The 11,942-nt window shown below is 43.4% G+C and overlaps 1 protein-coding gene and 1 long non-coding RNA gene across 16 annotated transcripts in view; one reads left to right on the top strand and one right to left on the bottom strand.

The window, feature by feature from the left end:
- Positions 1-11,942, top strand: part of LOC131103776 (uncharacterized) — a 49,320-nt gene that overhangs the window by 26,437 nt on the left and 10,941 nt on the right. For 5 of the 10 annotated variants that reach the window (XR_009119675.1, XR_009119668.1, XR_009119676.1 and 2 more), the window contains 4 exons: positions 1,043-1,318; positions 1,397-1,480; positions 9,795-9,914; positions 10,209-10,439. This is a non-coding gene — a long non-coding RNA (uncharacterized LOC131103776). The remainder of the gene's footprint in view (positions 1-1,042; positions 1,319-1,396; positions 1,481-9,794; positions 9,915-10,208; positions 10,440-11,942) is intronic. The other 5 variants (XR_009119673.1, XR_009119671.1, XR_009119674.1 and 2 more) reach the window with 3 other exon arrangements.
- The window catches only part of col5a3a (collagen, type V, alpha 3a), a 168,148-nt gene continuing 156,499 nt past the window's right edge, over positions 294-11,942 (bottom strand). For all 6 annotated transcript variants that reach the window (XM_058050244.1, XM_058050243.1, XM_058050242.1 and 3 more), the window contains 19 exons: positions 9,784-9,837; positions 9,664-9,717; positions 9,474-9,581; positions 9,340-9,393; positions 8,953-9,006; positions 7,942-7,995; positions 7,823-7,876; positions 7,649-7,756; positions 7,509-7,562; positions 7,320-7,373; positions 7,129-7,236; positions 6,996-7,049; positions 5,668-5,703; positions 5,294-5,347; positions 4,922-5,222; positions 4,747-4,859; positions 4,608-4,676; positions 4,310-4,543; positions 294-3,040 (listed from right to left, as the gene is read on the bottom strand). In XM_058050244.1, the coding sequence (XP_057906227.1) occupies positions 2,894-3,040; positions 4,310-4,543; positions 4,608-4,676; positions 4,747-4,859; positions 4,922-5,222; positions 5,294-5,347; positions 5,668-5,703; positions 6,996-7,049; positions 7,129-7,236; positions 7,320-7,373; positions 7,509-7,562; positions 7,649-7,756; positions 7,823-7,876; positions 7,942-7,995; positions 8,953-9,006; positions 9,340-9,393; positions 9,474-9,581; positions 9,664-9,717; positions 9,784-9,837 (1,764 nt within the window). In that variant the 3' untranslated portion in view covers positions 294-2,893. The remainder of the gene's footprint in view (positions 3,041-4,309; positions 4,544-4,607; positions 4,677-4,746; positions 4,860-4,921; positions 5,223-5,293; positions 5,348-5,667; positions 5,704-6,995; positions 7,050-7,128; positions 7,237-7,319; positions 7,374-7,508; positions 7,563-7,648; positions 7,757-7,822; positions 7,877-7,941; positions 7,996-8,952; positions 9,007-9,339; positions 9,394-9,473; positions 9,582-9,663; positions 9,718-9,783; positions 9,838-11,942) is intronic.

The following is an 11,942-nucleotide window of genomic DNA, read 5'->3' as shown; positions in this document are numbered from 1 at the left end:
GTCTTGATTTATTATATGTGTGTGTGTTTGAGGGAAAAGCCTTTAGTGTGTGTGTTTGTGTGTTTTTGTGTACTGCGTCTAGAGATAAGGATGAAGGGAAAATGCATTACTCCACCTGTTTATCTTCAGAGGGGAAGAAAGGTGATTAAAATATGATATTTACCAATTAAAATCACCAGCAAACATGTCCGCCATGGACCCAAACTATAAAGTTGGACTCATCAATCATCTTTCGTTCCCTCTGGATGTCTGAAGCCATCAATGAACACAACACAACAGTCATGGATGTCATTCTCGAGCGACTGGAAGGGTTTGGCAAATTTATTTAGCATCCATGCTACACAGATCATATCGGAAAAACTGTACAAAAATCAGCAACTCATGTGCACATGGCTGTGGAGTAGGGTGGGCCAGGACGGGACAGATGGGGGGGGGTACGTTTTTTGGGCAAACAAATCAAAAGTTGGGTACCAAGTTCGTTATTGGTAAAGAAGTCATTTCCAGATGACATTTACAATGTTACGCAAAAGGCCAGCGTTAGATTGACTGCTACAAATATCGATATTGTGATATTTCACAGTACAGTATTGATACAGGCATATTTCCTCCATCAATGATAATGTCTGAACAACTGCTCTGAAAAGACCCAAGACAACCAACCATATGGAAGAACTAAATTGGCCTTTAAGTGATCAATTGCAAGAATTCGAATGTACAATGCTATGCTAACATTAAGGACCCAAGATTAAACAAGCTGTTTACTGTATGTATTTGTTCAAAGCAACACTGGTGTGGAAACAAGAGTTCAGAACATTCAGAGAGACACTTCCATTTAAAAACAAACCGTACTGACCCCAATGTAAAGACTTCCATAGTAGGTGGCGTCAAACAGGTTTTACTGGAAAAGCTTTTTTGCCCGTCACTCACACACACACACCATTGACCCTGCTGGAAGGTTGGTAAACAGTATGGAGTTATGATGCTAACTTTAAGATATTAAGCTGAGTCAAATGATGATTACCATTCATTCATTCATTCGCAGGGGGTGCTGGAGCCTATCCTAGCTGTCTTTGGACGTGAGGCGGGGTACACCCTGGACTGGTCGCCAGCCAATCACAGGTCAGATATCGACAAACAACCATTCACACTCACACTCATACCTATGGACAATTTGGAGTCGCCAATTAACCTAGCATGTTTTTGGAATGTGGGAGGAAACCCACGCATGCACGGGGGAGAACGCGCAAACTCCACACAGAGATGGCCGAGGGTGGAATTGAACTCGGGTCTCCGAGCTGTTAGCCCGGCTAACCACTCGGTAATGATTACCGTTGATCAGTTATGAGTGATTGTTCATTCATTCATTCATTCATTTTCTACCGCTTTTCCTCACAAGGGTCGCGGGGGTGCTGGAGCCTATCCTAGCTGTCTTCGGGCGAGAGGTGGGGTACACCCTGGACTGGTCGCCAGCCAATCACAGGTCAGATATCGACAAACAACCATTCACACTCACATTCATACCTATGGACAATTTGGAGTCGCCAATTAACCTAGCATGTTTTTGGAATGTGTGGAGAAAACCCACGCATGCACGGGGGAGAACGCGCAAACTCCACACAGAGGGTGGAATTGAACTCGGGTCTCCTAGCTGTTAGCCCGGCTAACCACTCAGTGATGATTACCATTGATCAGTTATGAGTGATTGTATAACAATAATTTATTTTTTAGGGGGTTTTTGATTTTGTAAACCTTCCCATGAATTCCCAAAGAGGGGTTGTCATACGTTGGGGTCAATATGGTCAATAATTTTTTGTGTCCATAATGTCTCTACTATCATATTATCATGCAGTATTGTCAATTAATGCGTTTCCCACTTTGACTTTAGCACCATTTTTCTTTTAAGCAAAAGATTCCGTGAAAGAGCGAGACCATAAAACATCATAAACACCAGTGATGTCACCTGGTCTCCAGTTTTGACACCAGAATCTCCTTAAATAACCTAAAACGAAAACAATAGCACACCGTGAGTTGAATGTAAGAATAGAGTTTCCCTTTAAAGCTTTTGCTGAGATGTCCCCTAGCGACCTTCACTGGGCCCTGTGAAATGGGCACAATCAGCCAGAAGATGTGCGACAACAACCTCCCTTCCCCGGCAGCAAGCTAGTCCCCAGCCTCTGAGGGTGATTCTTTCTGCTGAGGGAGCAATTGCCGCCCATCCCCCCCATCCAACTCGTCCTGTGATACACAGGCACACAACCACACACACACAAAAAAAAAAAAATAGCACCAACGAAAAAACGTTCATATTTCAACATATGAATAATAGAGAGAAACAAATGCCTGCGAGTGTGGCGCTAAAGTGACAGGAAGTTGCATGACACGTCCCTTTCTATAAAGAAGACGAGAGAATATTTTAATCAGCGTGCTCTTAATTCCTGTCCTGGAATATCCTCACTTTTAATTGGACCGTGTCAGCCTGACAAATACAGTACTTCTTACTCGGCAGTCTTGTCGGCTAGTCTATTGAATGCTAATCGCTTGTAGCAAACTGCACTTTGAAGGGTGTAAACAAGGCAAAATTCATCACCGCCGCAGACAGAATGTGAGTAATGACGCCCGTGTAGAGTTAATATGCAATTGTCAGTATAGCGACAAGGAAGCATGCAAATGAATGTGTCAGTGGCGGTCTTAGGTAGCTGTAGCGGTTCATCCTCCAAAGAGTGGAAGTCAATTTCCCTTTTTTGGTCCTCTTCATGTTGTAAAGCCAACACGGGCCGTGAAAAAAATTAAATAATATACATCTAATAAATATTGCTCGACGCAGTGGTCAAACTCTCTCGTAGATTTCAGTGGTTTTGTTGTTGTTGTTGTTGTTGTCTTTTTAGCCATGATGCTATCCAGTGAAGCAAACACGTCCCACTTGGAATCCGAACTTCTGGTTGCCGCTGCCAAAGTCTGTCGCAGACATGTCCATAATGGGGAGCAGCTCGGCAGGGGCGGAGTCCATCTCCAGAACCGTACTTTCTTGACCTTTGCGGAACTGCAAGAGAAATATTTGAAGCGGTTGTTAGCAAGTAGCGGCATTATTTATTCATCGCTCATGCAGTGGAACCTCCATTTTCATCATTTAATCTGTTCCAAAAGGTCACATGAAAAACAAAATTTGAAACTTGGACAGTTAAAGTTGAATATTTACTCACTCAAACTTTAATGTAAACTTTAGCAGCAGGTAATGTGTCTCCTTTAAACCGTTCCCTGTGCAACGAGGAACCTTTACATTACAATCCTATTCTAACCAACACTACCTTCTTCCTTCCTTGGAATTAATAACCTTCTTTATCAAAGTTCCGGGTCTGCACGTTGTGCGGTTAGCGCACAGATCTCGCAGCTAAGAGACCCGGGTTCAATTCCACCCTCGGCTATCTCTGTGTGGAGTTTGCATGTTCTCCCCGTCCGGGTATTCCGGTTTCCTCCCACATTCCAAAAACATGCTAGGTTAATTAGCGACTCCAAATTGTCCATAGGTATGAATGTGAGTGTGAATGGTTGTTTGTCTCTATGTGCCCGAAGACAGCTGGGATAGGCTCCAGCATGACCCTGTGACCTTCGTGAGTATAAGCGGTAGAAAATGAATGAATGAATGAATATCTCTAATACGGGCTGCACGGCGTATGTGGTTAGCTCACAGACCTCACAGCTAGGAGACCCGAGTTCAATTCCAGTGTGAGTGTGAATGGTTGTTTGTCTATATGTGCCCTGTGATTGGCTGGCGACCAGTCCAGGTTGTACCCCGCCTCTCGCCCCAAGACAGCTGGGATAGGTTCCAGCAACCTCATGAGGATAAGCGGTAGAAAATGAATGAATGAATGAATGAATGGAGAAAAAAGAACAAATATATTTAACACTCAGAAATATGTAGTGCGCTTGAACGCCTCATCAGGAAAGTGTGCACAGTGATAGACGGGTGATCACTGTGTGAATTTTATTCTACCCCCCCATAATAAAAATTAAAAAATGATTAAAGGATTCCCTGGCTGGAATCTGTCTATAGTGTCACCACTCGAGTGCTTTAATTGGTTTGTTAGGCATACGTCGGTATTTAATTTCAGTAACGTGTCTTTTCTATGGACATCCTGACTTTTTGTTGTGTCCAACTGGGATTTAAAAATATTATTCTGCTTTGCTTTGACTTTCAGTTTCAGTTTCAGTTTAATTTCTGCCTTCCTGCACGGCAACACCACAACATGGCTAATATATTTACTGAACATCTGTTTCTTCCCACATTCCAAAAATTGGCGTTAGCGCTGACCTGGCATCCATCATGGACAGCGTGGATGAAGGCGTTTTTGGTTTGAGTCAGCTCCTCATCGTTGCTTCCCCGGAAGCGCACAGCGTGGCGGTAGGACAGCGATGAGTTATCAAACCAGCCCGCCGAGTTCTGGCACATGTAGGTGAAGCTCTGCTTGGCCGTGGCGCTCAGCAGCTTGAGGAAGGTCAGCTGGACCACGTGTATGGTGTTGCCGTCCATGTCGATGTAGGAGAACTGTCGGGTGAAGATACAGGAAACGTGAGAGCAGATCAGAAACAAAGAGATGATGGTTGCGTACCTGTTTGCCTTTCCTGAACTGACTGTACCAACTTCCTGGTTTCTCCTTGTTCCACGCTGCTGGTTTCACCTGGAAAGGTTTTATGTGGAGGGTTTTGGATACAAATGCATCTTCATGAAAAGATTAGCTGGAGACTCACCGTTTCAATCTTCTTGTCAGGATCTAAGCAGGTGTCTCCTCCAGCCGTGAAGTTGCAGTAGACCTTGATGGCATCTCGGTTGCATCCTTGGTTGGGATCAATCCAGTAGTCTCCTACAAAGAATACTCACAGTCAGAACATGCTCTTAGAAGACCGGTTCTCGGTTCTTGATCACCATCTTTGAAGTCCGGTTGAACCATCATGAGCTCCTTGCATGTGCGTGCAGGACTCTCAAAGGTCCCCAGCGGCTTCCTCATGAGCTCCACTTCGGTTTTCATAGAGGAAAGAGTGGCAAAGACTTCCTCCATTCCATCTTCGTCTCCTTCCAGAGGTTGATCAGCCTGAAGAAAGTCTTCCATATTGATTTCCACCTCGTCCTCGTTAGATGAGGCTTCGCTGGCTCGATTCGAGTTGCGTCTTTTCTTCTTCCTGCCCTCCCTCATCGGCAGCGGTTGAACTACAGTAGCAGCCGGTCCCTACGGGTGCAGTGCAAAGATGATGACCAAACAAGAACTGGTCCAAAAGAGGCTATGAAGATGCTACTCACTGGGGGTCCTGGAGGGCCAGAACGGCCTGGATCACCTCTGGGACCAACGGCGCCCTAGAAAACAAGAATGGTAGAACATTTTGTGCCAATCATCTGTCACCTGCAGGCTTTCCGGGTACCCTGCTCGGCTTTATCCAGGCTGCTACTTTACAGGATTATGCAGCTGTGTGCATCAGCTTTTGCCTCTCCAGACATGCTACATATCCGCTTTCACACACACAAATCCTATTACGGTGGCCCAGTGGACAAATACTGCACACCGGGCAGCAGGATTGTTCAATACAGTGGGATTTTAGTGAGGTAAACAGTGCAGGTTATGATTACATCTGGTACATTTAAGCTTGTATACACCTGTAACCCACATGTGGACTCACCATGTCTCCTTTGGATCCTTTCTCTCCACCTGCACCCTAAAAAACAGGAAGAACTACGGTAACGCTATAGAAATAAACACTGTATAATGTAATCATTCAACTGCAAAGCACAAAAAAACCATCACCGTGCGGCGGCAAATTCTTCGTTTCTGCCGTGCCACGTAATGTTTCCAACAAAATGACGCGTCTTGTATTGACTCTGCCACAGACTATGTCATTTGTTTCAAAACAAACAAGCAATGCGATTAGTTAGGAGCACGTTTTTGTCCCGCGGGGAAGCCAAAAATGGATATCACGTTCATGGGGTACATACTAGCTTTTTCAAGCGTCACCTGTTATTTAAAACTCTTACTGGTACCTGTATTGTATATTTCTTAGCTACCCTTTGAATGTTAAGTTACTGTGTGATGATTTTAGCATTATATCAAAGATGACTCTTGCTGTCATTATACTAATTATGTCTTGTCATCAAAACACTATTTGTGTGTTGTTGTATAATGAACTCCCTCTGGTGGCCCCGGCTGCCATTGGCCAGTGAACTGCTCTGCTGGGAATAATGCATTATGGGAAGTTAAAATAGCTGTTATTTAAAACTCTTATCGGTACCTGTCTTGTATATTTCTTAGCTACCCTTTGAATGTTAAGTTGCTGTGTGATGATTTTAGCATTATATCAAAGATGACTCTTGCTGTCATTATACTAATTGTGTCTTGTCATCAAAACACTATTTGTGTGTTGTTGTTTAATGAACTCCCTCTGGTGGCCCCGGCTGCCATTGGCCAGTTAACTGCTCTGCTGGGAATAATGCATTACGGGAAGAAGTTAAAATGCATTATGGGAAGAAGTTAAAATAGCTGTTGTGTTTTTATTTTTATTTAAAAAACTCTTATTGGTAACTGTCTTGTATATTTCTTAGCTACCTTTTGAATGTTAAGTTGTTGTGTGATGATTTTAGCATTATTTCGAAGATGACACTAAGTCAGTCTATTATATTGAGTACCTCCTGCGACTTCCGATGGGTTGATTAGATCGTTTTGTCATAGCTCATGATTGGCGCCTGTCAAATAAAAAGCTGCCTCGTCTTCACGGACTTGTGCGTGCCACAATATGTGTTTTTAGGGCGTGGACATGTGCGGCTTAGAGTATAATTTATAATGTATTGGGAGTGGCTTAAACACCGGTGCGTCTCATGAACTGGAAATTACAGTCCATAAATGCATCATGGAAACGGGTAGTATTGTATAATCTTATTTGAAATGCGTTACCCCCAACTGTGTAGTTGAGTACATAAATACCACAATACTAATAGAATTGTAACTGTAACCTACCGACAGACCAGGTGGTCCCGGTGGCCCCGTGGGACCAGGTGTGCCAGTAACACCCTGTGGATAAGTAGTACAAGGACAAGTACTTTACGGCTGGTATTCGAGCAATCATATCCCATGTTGCAATTCTCCATACCTCATCTCCTTTAGGCCCCTGTGCACCATCGACACCAGGCAGGCCACGGTCACCTTTCTCTCCGGGTTCTCCCGGGGAGCCCACGAGTCCAATCAACCCACCATGACCCTAAAGACATACTTATAGTTATTCATCTCTACTGTGTTCCAGGACTTAGACCGATCCCGTTTACTAGGGTTGCTGGTGTTTACTTTTTCTCCCTGTATTCCAGTGTCCCCTTTAAATCCTGGAAGTCCCGGTGGTCCCTGTTAAATGAAAACAGGAAGTTATCCACTTCAATCATGAAGCTTTTTGAATGGGATTAAGTTGGATTTGACACCTGATTTTTTTAATCATCATAAGCCTGCTTTAGTTCATTAGCGCTGTTCTTGTGATCTTACCAACGGCCCCGGTGGTCCAATTTGTCCTGGTTCACCAGTTAAGCCTTGCTCACCCTTCACATAAAACAAATGAAAAGCTAATTACATCATATCTTAATACGGGACCAGCAGACCCAGTTAGGGACTTATATTGTACTGACCGCAGGGCCTGGAATTCCTTGAAGCCCCTCTGGGCCAGACTTCCCCGGGTGCCCTTGTGGTCCCACAGGGCCTGTTTTGCCCACTGGACCTTGCGTGCCGATTGTTCCCTACCACGCAACAAGGAGTAACCGTGAAGACAACCATCTTACATGGCTTAACACCACCATCCTTACCTTGTCTCCTTTCCTTCCTTGCTTCCCTTCACTTCCTGCCGCACCCACATGACCCTAAGAAGGTCAACACATGGAATATGTTGATGGAAAGAACAGACGAGCGTACTCAATAGCCTTACCCTACGTCCAGGAGGTCCTGGAGGACCTGGTTCTCCGGAGGCTCCTAGGGGTCCCTGCAGGTGATAGAAACATTTTTAATCCATGTAATGCCAAACGGGCTGCACGGTGGACGAGTGGTTAGCTCGCAGACCTCACACCCGAGTTCAATCCCACCCTCCGCCATCTCTGTGTGGAGTTTGCATGTTCTCCAGTTACTCCGGTTTCCTCCCACATTCCAAAAACATGCTAGGTTAATTGGTGACTCCAAATTGTCCATAGGTATGAATGTGAGTGTGAATGGTTGTTTGTCTATATGTGCCCTGTGATTGGCTGGCCACCAGTCCAGGGTGTACCCCGCCTCTCGCCCCAAGACAGCTGGGATAGGCTCCAGTACCCCCCGTGAACCTTGTGAGGATAAGCAGTAGAAAATGAATGAATGACGGGAAAATTATGCAAACTTCCACCCAACTGGAGAGGATTTTCTTTTGTATTTAAAATACAGGAAACGATCCAAACAGGAGTATATATGTAGTAGTTATTTTAAAAGGAGTGTAAAAGTGACTATAGGGGTGTTATTTTATGTATGGAGGGCTCCATACATAAAATTGTATTTATTACGTATGTGCCTCTGTAGCGCTGTGTATACCTTTTTTAAATTAAAAATTAATAATGATCGGTTGAGTGGTTAGCCCGCAGACCTCACAGCTAGGAGACCCGAGTTCGATTCCACCCTCGGCCATCTCTGTGTGGAGTTTGCATGTTCTCCCCGTGCATGCGTGGGTTTTCTCCGGGTACTCCGGTTTCCTCCCACATTCCAAAAACATGCTAGGTTAATTAGCAACTCCAAATTGTCCATAGGTATGAATGTGAGTGTGAATGGTTGTTTGTCTATATGTGCCCTGTGATTGGCTGTACCCCGCCTCTCGCCCGAAGACGGCTGGGATAGGCTCCAGCACCCCCGCAACCCTCGTGAGGATAAGCGGTAGAAAATGAATGAATGAATGCCAAACGCAAATATGAAAACAACTCACCGCTTTGCCAGGTTCTCCATTGTCACCCTTAGGTCCTGGTCCACCTTCTTTGCCCTAAATGATGTTATAGTACAGGAATTAGTTGACTAAGACGAAAAAAATAACACTAACAGTGGATGAGGGGTGTCTTGTATTTATTTCTACTGTAAGGAGACACATTTTATCCAAGTGGAGATTGAGGGCAGTCAGTAGTAAGTGGAGACTGGAATATAATACTGTAGCGTCCAGCAATAAGGTACGCTAACCGTCCTTTTAAGCCGTGTTTCCTCAAATGTTAGAACTTTGCCGACCAAGTAGAATGTGGAGCTCATGTAGTGCAGTGGAATGACCGACCAAGTAGAATGTGGAGCTCATGTAGTGCAGTGGAATGATATCTTAGATGCTTACACCGACACCAGCTTCTCCACGGGGTCCTGTGTCTCCTGGGAATCCATTCGGGCCCTTTGGGATACAAATGAATCGGTCATTCAGTGGCTAATATCGACCAATCTTTTATACGTTAGTGATAGAGACAAACATACAATATTGCCCTTAGGCCCGTCATCCCCTGGTGTTCCTCTAATTCCTGGAGGTCCAGCTGTACCAGGCGCTCCAGAGTCACCCTTCTCCCCCACATCTCCTTTAACGCCCTGCAAGGACATCACATGCAGTCACGAAGCTACAAAGGAAGACATAAATATCAAATGAAGCTAAAGAGAGAATTTGACTCACAGCAGTTCCGGTTTCCCCAACCGGGCCCGGGTCTCCAGCCTCTCCATCCTCACCCTAGAAAAGTAAAAAAAAAAACATACAAATGTAAGAATGTACATAGTTATAATAAGACATGCTGACCTTTTCTCCAGGAGGTCCTGGCTGACCAACTCCACCAGAGATTCCGGCTGCACCCTGAAAGACAGAATACCATAAATAGCTGCAAAGAGGAGCGGGCGCAAAATGAAAGCAGAGAAGAAGTGGAGAATTTGGTAATGGTTTAATTCATCTCGAACGTGCACGCAATCACAGTGAGCACATTACACAATCCTGGTTAAGACTGGTTAGACCTACAGTAGCATTATTGGTGTCATCAAACATCAAATGCTTGTATTGTTTATTGAACTTCCTCATTTTTGTACTTTCTTTGATTTCCTAACTCAATCCGTTCCACAACACAGAAATACTGAAGGTTTTTAGCTTTGTTCATGTTTTTTAGGTTAAAATTTTCCCTTAGATTTTTCCCTTAGACCCATCCATCCATCCATCCTCCTTTGCTTATCCAGGTCCCGGGTCGCAGGGGCAGCAGTCTCAGTAGGAAAGCCCAGATTTCATGGTCCCCAGCCACCTCCTCCAGCTCCACCGAGAGGACACCAAGGTGTTCCCAGGCCAGCTAGGAAACATAATCCCGCCCCCCAGCGTGTCCTACGTCTGCCCCAGGGTCTTCTACCGGCTGGGCATACCCAGAACACCTCACCAGGGAGGCGTCTGGACTAGATGTCCGAGCCACGTCAAGGGTGAGTCTAGATAGGGTATGATTTCAATGATGTGGAGTCCTTTGACCACATAGAGCAGGGTTCGAGCAGCGGTATCTAAGTGGGACTTGTACTGGGATTGTACTGACCACACAGCCTGGGATTCACAACTTTCTTATAAATTGACTTTATTCCCAAACTAATTTTCCAAAAATTACAACTTAATTCTTGTTCTGTTTATCATAATATTTATAATATGTTCATTTGTAATATTTATAATATTATATAAATATTGATAATATATAATATTTATTTATGTTTATTTAATGTATCTTTTACTCTCTTTACTTGCTTTTATTCAACTCCATTCTTCTGTAAATTGTCTTTGAGTGTTTTGAAAAGCGCTATATAAATAACATGTATTATTATTATTATTATATTACAACTTGGCTTAAAAATATGTATATATTTTCATATGTATATATTAATAAATATTATTAATTAAATATTAATATTTCTAATATAATTATATTATTTAATTAATAATTATTAAATATAATAATATATTTAAAATAATATAATAAATGTTATAATTAAATAAATATTATTTATTTATCTATCTTAAGAGAAAAAAGTTGTAAGATTATGGCAAAAAAAATGTTTAGAACCATAAAGTTGAATTTTTTTTAAGTCTTCTTGTTGAGAAACAAGCAAAACACAAAATATAGTCGCGGTTTTCATAAAATTAGGTTGGGAAAAAAAATTTAAAATTATGAGACAAAATCGAAATGTTCTGTATTTGAAAATTAATAACAGCAAAAAAAAAAAATTTGCCTGAAATTAGCTTTTTCACCTATAAGAGAAAGCTTTAAATATATATAACTTATTGGGTTGGTTTGAAAAATGTCAAATGGTATTGGCCCCCCACATCCTTAGATTTTTTAGTATGCGGCCCTCAGAGGAAAAAGCGTGGCCATCCCTGGCCTGCAAACCACAGCTTTTGTCACCGTCTTCTGACCTCGCTCCAGTGGCAATTTGCCTTTGCCAATTTGCCTCCACACTTACTGTAGATTTAATGGATTGGAATGGTACCTCCAAGGACGGCTTTCAAACATCCATTCTTTTCTACTTTTTTGCCTCCCAGAAAAAACCAAACATTAAATGTCATGTTTGCAGCGTGGATGCAGAGTCAGCTGGCTGCTGTTTGTCCTCTTTTTTCAAGGCTCATATTTGCATTCACGCCGCATTCGCTGCCTTTAGACAAACCGAATAAGAAAAAGCACGTTCTCGCTGAAGCCGAGTGATCTCCCGCTGGCTGGCGGCTGCTCTCATCATGCGCTAACATCCCGTTCACCCCACTACCACTCGTATAGGTCCATTTATGGATCACGCCGTCTGTGCAGCTGCTGACTCTCCATCTCGGCTTACTGCACTCCCATGCTGAATAATTGACCAGAGTGAGGCTGGAGATGGACAGCCATTACTGGGGTAAATATAACCACCTCTCTGGGATGATAGTCTTCATACTTCTGAATGATTAATACA

The sequence above is a fragment of the Doryrhamphus excisus genome, chromosome 15 (genome assembly GCF_030265055.1).
Source record: "Doryrhamphus excisus isolate RoL2022-K1 chromosome 15, RoL_Dexc_1.0, whole genome shotgun sequence".
In the NCBI taxonomy this organism is placed as follows: Eukaryota; Metazoa; Chordata; class Actinopteri; order Syngnathiformes; family Syngnathidae; genus Doryrhamphus; species Doryrhamphus excisus.
The sequence above is the reverse complement of the archived record's forward strand: the minus strand, read 5'-3'. Positions and strand labels throughout refer to the sequence as shown.